The sequence below is a fragment of the Tinamus guttatus genome, unplaced genomic scaffold (assembly GCF_059628265.1).
Source record: "Tinamus guttatus ecotype Peru unplaced genomic scaffold, ASM5962826v1 Tinamus_guttatus_pri_ptg000123l, whole genome shotgun sequence".
NCBI classification, from domain to species: domain Eukaryota; kingdom Metazoa; phylum Chordata; class Aves; order Tinamiformes; family Tinamidae; genus Tinamus; species Tinamus guttatus.
This window is the reverse complement of record NW_028288657.1, coordinates 1,818,384-1,827,050: the sequence shown is the minus strand read 5'-3', so window position 1 is coordinate 1,827,050 and position 8,667 is coordinate 1,818,384. Positions and strand designations below refer to the sequence as shown.

Genomic DNA, 8,667 nt, shown 5'->3' with positions numbered 1-8,667 from the left:
ACATGTTTATGCACGTGTATGTTTCTTGATGTGTAATAACGCTCAGCCTCCTGCTTCCATGCTGACTGACACTAAGCTGTGCTCTGTGGACTTGGAGTTTAAATTAATGGTTTTAAATGAGTACTTCTGAGTTGCTAAATGAGAAACCTGTACTAATTTCCACTAACATGATGAATGGGCAATAAAAATAAAGGTACGAAAGAGAAAAAAGGCCCTATTTTGGTTTAGAAAAGTGGCAGTTTTTTGGTTTTAAGTTGGATTTAAAGCCTATGCCTAATAGTCCCCACAGAAGCCCTGAGCTTCCCCTAGCCCTTTAATTAGGGACATGCTGATGAACAGGAACCTTCCACGTCACCTTCAAGTCTTTAGTGTCAGTCAGGATGTCTCTGGATGGCACTGCCCCTTTCTCCATGATCGTTTTTGGCAGTGAGTGTTTTAGTGCTGGGTCCTGCTGCAGGCCTGAGGCCACGGCGATGGGCACAACCTTGGGGAAGGTGACGGTGGCGCCTCAGCTGCCTCCCTGCCTCGCTCTGTAAATTCCCCTAGCATTGCCAAAACCCTCTCCTCTGTATATACCTATATAAAAATATAGAGTTTGCGTTTGCAGTAATAAAATACTTGAACTCCTGTGGTTTCCCATAACAGTGAGGTTTATAGAACTCTTAAACTACCTGAAATATCTCTGGATTTGTAGGTGGGGATGGGTTTGCTTGGTCCAGAGGTTGCCCTGTTTTTGCTATCCTGGGTTCTGGGGACTGTCTGGAGGCCACAAGTGTCCCCAGGGCAGAAGGGGACAAGGGGCTGTATTTAGTGCTATGGAAAGCTAGAGGGGGAGTTAAAGCTTTGCTGAAATTGCTGCCTTTTTCCTCCCTCTGAGCTTTTATACATTCAGCAGAGGGGCAGGAGCCCAGGGGCTGGTGCCAGGCCCCCAGCTGAGCTTTTTTCAGAGCTACTTTGGGGCAAAGCAGCAGCTTTTAAACTCCTGATTTTCTGTTTTTTTAATGAACGTCCTGCACAGGCTTCGTGCGTGAGCCCTTGGGGCCACGCGCCTGCTTTATAAGGGAGAAACGGCCGCTAAAGAAGCCGCTTTTGTCGCAAAGCTCCGAGGCTGCTGCTTGGGCGGGGGCGGTTCGGGGGGGACGGGCCGTTAGCGGCGGCCGTGGGGCTCGAACCGGCGTCCGAAGGGTTCGAACGGGCGGCGCCCGCGTGACTTGAACCGGCGGCCGCGGGGCTCGAACCGGCGGCGCCCGCGTGACTTGAACCGGCGCCCGCGGGGCTCGAACCGGCGGCGCCCGCGGGGCTCGAACCGGCGGCGCCCGCGGGGCTCGAACCGGCGGCGCCCGCGGGGCTCGAACCGGCGGCCGCGGGGCTCGAACCGGCGGCGCCCGCGTGACTTGAACCGGCGGCCGCGGGGCTCGAACCGGCGGCCCCGATGGCGCCGCGGCGGGCGCTGCTGGCGGCGCTGCTGGCGGCGCTGCGTGAGTGCCCCGGCCCGGGGACGCGGGACGCGGGGTCCCCCCGCGGCCGCCCCCGTTACCGGCGTCTCTCCCGCTGCAGGGTGGCCGGTGCTGGCGCAGATCACGGTGCCGCGGAAGCTGCCGCCGGCCAACGCCACCGCGGAGCCGGTACCGGGCGGCGCTGGGGATGCGGGCGCAGGAATTCGCATCCCCGGGGTGTGGGGGGACGCGTGGGGCGGCGGGAGGCGTCGGACGCGGATGCGGCGCCCAACGCGCCGCTGCTGACGGCGCCTCTCCCCGCGCACCAGGACACGGTGTCCTACGCCATCACCATCGAGGGGAGGCCCTACACCATCCACCTGCAGCAGCAGTGAGTGCGGCCGCGGCAGCTCGCGGGGCTGCCCGATGCCCCGGCACCACCCGGGCAGGCTGCAGGGCTCGTGGGCTTGCACAGCTGCGCTGAGAGGCGCCGTTTTCAGCATTTCGCTCTCCTTTTGGCGTTTTTCCAGCCTCTTTTTATCTGAGGATTTCCGGATCTACACGTACAACGAGAAGGGATGGTTGCACTCTGAGCCGCCCGACATGCAGGTAAACGGGGGGTTGCGTTGGGTTTATTTGCGTCCCTGGTGCTCATGGCAGCGCTGATGGATGCGGAGGAGCTGCTGGGCGATGGCGCGCTTAGGACGTGCTTAGGACGCGCTTAGGATGCGCTTAGGACGCGCTTAGGACGCGCTTAGGATGCGCTTAGGGCTCTGCTCTGTCTCCATGCAGGAAGATTGCTACTACCGTGGGTACGTCGAGGGCTTCCCGGGCTCCATGGTGACTCTCAGCACGTGCTCCGGCCTCAGGTAACGCCGCGGTGCCACCAAGGTGCCATTGCGGCCACCAAGGAGCCGGTGGCATCGCCGAGCCCTCGCTCCGGGCCCGTTTCCCTCGGCAGGGGCTTGCTGCAGTTCGAGAACACGAGCTACGGCATCGAGCCCCTGGTCTATTCGCCCGCGTTCGAGCACTTGGTTTATCCCATGAGCAACGAGAACACGGCGGGTTCCCGCTTTGCAAACGTCCATCCTGAGAGGGGGAAGGACGAGGTGGCAGCCGAGGACATGATCGTGAGGATGAGAGACCCCCCGGTGAGCGAGGCCTTGGCTTTTGGCTGGTTCTACCGCCTGCGTTTCCTACCAGAAATGTTATTATCGAACCACTTGGCACTGGCTTTATGTTCTAATTGAGGCCTTTCACGACCCTCCCAAAAACCCAATGAGATAGTGACGCTCTGCAGAGTTTTCTGTGTCTCTCAACCCTCTAAAAATTTAGGATAAGTTTTAAATTAGGCTAGTCTGAAAAAGTCCCATAGGTCTTGCTTCGGAATGGAAATATCTTTGCCTAGCAAAGAAGTAAAATCACTCTATATCACTTGAATATAGCAATAAATAGCAGGAAATGCTGGTTTTTTTTGCAGCCAGTATCATCTGCAGCAAAGTCTCCCAGCTACGTGGAAATATATGTAGTTATGGACAAGGCTTTGGTAAGTCACCTATATTTTCTTTGCTTCTTAAAGCATTAAAAAATGGTGCTATCCCCCTGCTTTTGTATGTGATTTTCCCTTGGAAAATGGATTTCTATGGGGGATTTTGGAGGAGAGAATAAAAACAAGTCGCCCACGGTTACACGAGTCGGTTTTGGTGGTTGTTTCAACCTTCCTTCGCTCTTACGAGCACCCCGTTCATTTTAACGTCTCCTGCTGTTGTTTTTCAGTACAACTACATGGGCTCAGACAGGAACGTTGTCACCCAGAGGATTATCCAGGTGTTTGGGTTTGTCAACAGCGTAAGTTTTCCCGTCTGCTTGGTTTTGTAGGAAAACGAGGTAAAATCCGCGTTTCCTTTTCTTCCCTACCCACTTGGCGGTTTCAACAGTCGAAATTCCGCCCTGTGCGGAACACACCTGAGCGGTCGTTGCTTCCGTTGCGTTTCCAGCTGTTTAATCCTCTCAACGTGACGGTCGTGCTGTCGTCCCTGGAATTCTGGATCGACGACAACAAGATTCCCACGACGGGGGAAGCGGATGAAATTCTACAGCAGTTTTTGCAGTGGAAACAGTCGTACCTCGTCCTGCGGCCCTACGACATAGCTTATCTATTGGTGTAAGACAAAAGATTTCTTATTTTAAAGCTGCTTAAACGGGCACGAGTTGACCAGCAAAACTTGCAAGGAAAATTGCTTTCATTGCAAAAATTGCAATGAAAAATGAATTTGGAAACGCACAGGGAGCTGCAGAATTTGTCTGGTTTTATGGGGTTTATAGCATGTTTAACGTCTTAGCGTTCTATGCTATGACTGGTGGGATAAGAAGGCTAAAGCAAAAATAGGCATAAATAATTGTAAATGAGTGATGAATGAGTCATAAATAATTTTAAACGAGTGATTTCAAGGAATTCGCCCTAACCCAGGGTTGGGTGGTGACGCAGCCGGTGCATCCGGCTGCGCTGGGGAAGAGGAATCCGGGGGATGGCCGGGATTGGAGGGAGCGGCTGATGGAGAGGCTGCTGTTTTAGGTGGAAAAGCTGCTGTTTTAGGTGGAAAAGCTGCTGTTTTAGGTGGAAAAGCTGCTGTTTCAGGCAGAAACGCTGCTGTTTCAGGTACAAGGAGCGGCCGGCGTTCGTGGGCGCAGCGGTGCCGGGCCAGGCGTGCCGGCGCGCGGACACGGGCGGCGTGGCCGTGGTAGGAGCGCGCGGCGGCGGCGGCGGCGGCGGTGGCGACACCGGCGGGGCCGCACGGGTGACCCCGCTGCGCTCCCGGCCCCGCAGTTCCAGAAGGGAGTGAGCCTGGAGTCGTTTTCCATCATCCTGGCGCAGCTGCTGGGGCTGAGCCTGGGAATGAGCTACGACAAGGCTGGCAGGAGCTGCCGCTGCCCCGGCTCCGTGTGCGTGATGAACGCGGAGGCGCTGTGAGTTGGTCCCGCTCTGCCGGCACCGCTGCCTTCCCGCGGCGGGATGCGGCGGCCGGAATTCCCGTTATTCGGCCGGAATTCCCGTTATTCGGCCGGAATTCCCGTTATTCCAGGCGCTCCAGCGGGGCCAAAGCCTTCAGCAGCTGCAGCGCCGCCGACCTGGAGCGCTTCCTGCGGCAGGAGCGCGGCGACTGCCTGCGCAACCGGCCGCGGCTGAGCGGCCCGGCCCCGCGCAAGGCCGCCGTGTGCGGCAACGGCGTCGTGGAGCGCGGCGAGCAGTGCGACTGCGGCCCCGTGGAGGTGGGAGCATCCCGCTCCCCTCCGCCCGCCCCGGGGCGGAGAATCCTCATTCCCGGTTTGGGAATGAGGACGGGAGCGGCCGGGGGTGACGCCGGTCCCCGCCGCGTGCCCAGGACTGTCTGCGGGACAAGTGTTGCGGCACCGACTGTCAGTTCAAGCCCGGGGCGAGGTGTTCCACGGGGCTGTGCTGCGACGGTTGTCAGGTGAGGCGCGGGGTTGCGTTTGATTCCGTTTTGGAGAAATACATTGGCTAAGGATGGAGGCGCCCTTTCTGTCGGGGCGTGCTGGGAAAAGGAGCCCGCACGGGAAAACCCGGCGTCCTGCGCGGAAGCCGCGGGAAGGGCCGGATCCCAACCGGAGCGCCTAAAATCCCGCCCCAATCCCCATCCCCGCAGTTCAAGGCCAGGAACAGCAAGTGCCGCCCGGCGGGCGACGCGCAGTGCGACCTGCCCGAGTTCTGCAACGGCTCCTCGGCCTCCTGCCCCGCGGACCTCCACGTGCAGGACGGCCACGGCTGCGCGCGCGGCACCGGCTACTGCTACCGGGGCCGCTGCCGCTCGGCCGACCTGCAGTGCCAGCGGCTCTTCGGGAGAGGTACCCGAGCGCATCCCTGCTCCCGGAGCCGCTCCCGACCCATGGGGACGGATCGCGGCGGCCGTCGGATCCACAGGGAGGGTTTTAGGGCTTGGGGAAAGGCAGGAGGCGGCTGTGGAAAAGCTGCGTTTGGGCTCTGCCTCGTACGCAGGGGAGCAGCACGTTGGCGCCGGGAGCTTATAGGAACTGTAAGAAACCTCAAAAGTATAAATGGAACATCTATGAGCGAACTTAAACAGGAAACAGATCATTTATTACTCAAAATTATAAAATTATTATAAATAATTTAAAAATATATTATAAAATCTACTATTTACTAATGCACTATTTCCAATGAGCGTTTGAGGTTGGCCACCCCACGGCACGCGTTCTGTTTCCTCTGGTCCATGAACCGCATCTGCTGCGACCTGGGTGAAAATGTCCAACGGTTATTGGACACCGTAATATATCCCTTGTGTTCCTTTCAGTTGTCATCACTGTCGCCACCAACCTTGCAGGTTCCAGAAACGCTCCCGTGGTTTGTTACGAGGAGGTCAACAGTCAACGGGATCGATTTGGAAACTGCGGTTTGACTATGTGGCAGAACCCCAAAGCCTGTACTTGGAGGTAGGCATCAAGGAAGGGGCAGCTGCTGTAATTTGACTTTTACTGGAAAAGGAAATATTTAGACTATTTGGTAGCATTTAGGTGGGGTTTTGTAGTAATATTCATGAAGTAATAATTAGTTATATATGTGTTCTCCTTGTTAGCAGTGTAGCACCTCTCCTTATATAACAGATTGTATCTCTTGCATTCCCAGAACTGCTTATTTTTTGTCATCATTTTTGTCATCACTGTCCTCTTTTTCTAGTCTCTTATCATACAGCATAGGACTGTGTGTGTGCAGAGGGATAAAACCCACATCCTTTGCCAATCCATTTTACAGGAATCTCAAATGCGGGAAGTTAATCTGCACGTACCCGTATCGCCACCCGCTCGCGACCACCAGTGTCGCAGTGATTTACGCTCAAGTACGGGAGCATTTATGTGTGTCTGTGGATTACATGAACGCGTCTGCAAAGATGAGTTCGCTGGTCGAGCCAGGTACCAAGTGTGGTCCTGAAAAGGTAAGAAAACCCTTTATAGCCATCAAAAATGTCAGGTACCAATTTTCAGTTTTAACGAGGTTTTAGGAATATTTATTCCCTTGCAGTATCGCTGAAGAGCACTCGGTATTTATGAACACTTTTACAACATATAGTATCATTAAATTTGCAGCATGCTATAAGCGTTAGACATAATGCAACCCCCAGCACAGTAAGTGTGTCTTTTTATAAGCACTGGAGATTTTTCCAAAAAATCACATTTTCACTCCTTTTTAGGACACATTTGGCGTATTCAGAAAGCACACGCTCACCCGGGGCTGGTCTGGTTTATGTATTTATTTGTTTTTGTTTAGGTTTGTATAAACAACACCTGCCACCCACATTCAGTCCTGGGCTATGATTGCAACAGTGAAGTCAAATGCCATGGGCACGGAGTAAGTAACATATTGCTAATATTGCCAAGGAAGGCGGGTATTTTTATCACAAAGACTTGCTGCGAATCGTATACATTTTACACTGATATTCACTATATAAAATCACAGCATTGGCAGTCACCACACTGAATAAAACCACTTAATGTAGAGAAGACAGACTCCACTTTGCTCCTTTGCTATCTGGAGTATGCGTAGGCTGTAGAAGATATTCCTGATTTCTGTTTATCAAACAGAAATGCACATTTTTTTTTCACAGAAAACTCATGTTTTGTGCTTGTTAAACATCCTAAGAGTGGAAGACGCTGTACTTTCAGCAGGAAAGCTGTAATCCCAGCGAAGGATATAATCCTTAATAATCCGTATTTATGGCACAAAATTAATGTCAAGGTAGAAACCTTCACCATTTCCCCCTGGCCTTCCTAGGTGTGTAATAACAGAAAAAATTGCCACTGCGATCCCGGCTGGAAACCTCCCGACTGCAGAGTTGCGGGGTCTTCCCTAGGAGGGAGCGTTGACAGCGGGCTCCAAATGGCCGATGTCGGTTAGTGGCCGGATCCCACGGGATAACGCACCGGGCTCTTCCCTAAGGAAGCCGTGGGTGCGAAGCTCGTGCTTCCATGGCAGGTTTCTCCCTGCGACGAGCCCTGGAGGACACGGCGCAGACCTGGCTGCTCCTGGCCTTCTCCCTGCTCCTGCCCACCCTGGCCGGGGGCACCATCCTGGTGCTCAAGTGGAAGGAGCTGGGCCGGTTCTGCAGGCTGGAGCCCCTGCCCACGGAGGAGTAAGTTGGCCACTTCCTACGGGATCCATCAAACCTTTCCTTGGTGGACTTTCCCGTGGGAAAGTGAGGGGCGCCTGGGAAGATGGAGGAGCCCTGCTTCTAGGATGGGGCTGAGGTGGTCCCTGTGGTTGTGGTGATCCCCGAGATGGGGTCTGAGGTGGTCCCTAGGGCTGTGGTGACTCCAGATGGGCTCTGAGATGGCCCCTAAAGCTGCAGTGATCCCCAAGATGAGCTCTGAGATGCTCCCTGGGGCTGTGGTCACCCTCAAGATGGGCTCTGAGATGGTCCCTGGGGCTGTGGTGACTCCAGAAGGGAGCTGAGGTTGCCCCTGGGGCTGTGGTGATCCCCGAGATGGGCTTTGAGACGGTCCCTAGGGCTGTGGTGACCCTCAAGATGGGCTGAGATGCTCCCTAAGGCTGCAGTGATCCCAAGATGGGCTCTGAGATGGTCCCTAGGGCTGTGGTGATCCCTGAGATGGGCTCTGAGCTGCTCCCTAAGGCTGCAGTGATCCCAAGATGGGCTCTGAGATGGTCCCTGGGGCTGTGGTGACTCCAGATGGGAGCTGAGATGGTCCCTAGGGCTGTGGTGACCCTCCAGATGGGCTGAGATGCTCCCTAAGGCTGCAGTGATCCCAAGATGGGCTCTGAGGTGGCCCCTGGGGCTGTGGTGACCCTAAAGACAGGGGGCCGAGGTGGCTTTGAGGCCGAGGCGGTCCCCACGGGTGACAGCCAGGGCTGAGGTGGTCCCTGAGATGGGGACTGAGCAATTCCCAGGGCTGAGGCGGGCACCGAGGCGACCAGGGGCTGATGGCGCCGCCTCGTCCCTCCCGCCGCAGCTCCAACACCGAGGAGGGCAGCGCCGCTTCCGAGGAGCCGGACCCGGAGCTGGACTCGGAGCCGGACTCGGAGCCAGACGCCGACCCGGAGGCGGTTCCGGAGGCGGTTCCGGAGGCGGTTCCGGAGGCGGTTCGGGCGCCGGGCCGGGCCGGGCGCCGCGCACAATAAAGGCGTTGGCGGAGCCGCGTGTGTCGCCTCAGCCGGGCGCGGGGGGCGCTCGCGCGGCGGCCG

General features: G+C 56.2%; 1 protein-coding gene across 1 annotated transcript; it reads left to right on the top strand.

The window, feature by feature from the left end:
• The first annotated feature begins 1,432 nt into the window (after window positions 1-1,432).
• LOC148595301 (disintegrin and metalloproteinase domain-containing protein 18-like) lies at window positions 1,433-8,604 on the top strand. Its single transcript, XM_088521502.1, has 20 exons — window positions 1,433-1,478; window positions 1,558-1,625; window positions 1,766-1,827; window positions 1,967-2,045; window positions 2,229-2,305; window positions 2,398-2,587; window positions 2,917-2,982; window positions 3,213-3,284; window positions 3,434-3,600; window positions 4,096-4,177; window positions 4,264-4,403; window positions 4,520-4,706; window positions 4,820-4,909; window positions 5,102-5,300; window positions 5,798-5,906; window positions 6,226-6,406; window positions 6,739-6,819; window positions 7,243-7,360; window positions 7,444-7,600; window positions 8,436-8,604. The coding sequence occupies exons 1-20, from the start codon at window positions 1,433-1,435 to the stop codon at window positions 8,602-8,604; spliced, it is 2,340 nt and encodes a 779-aa protein (XP_088377628.1).
• The last annotated feature ends 63 nt before the right edge of the window (window positions 8,605-8,667 follow it).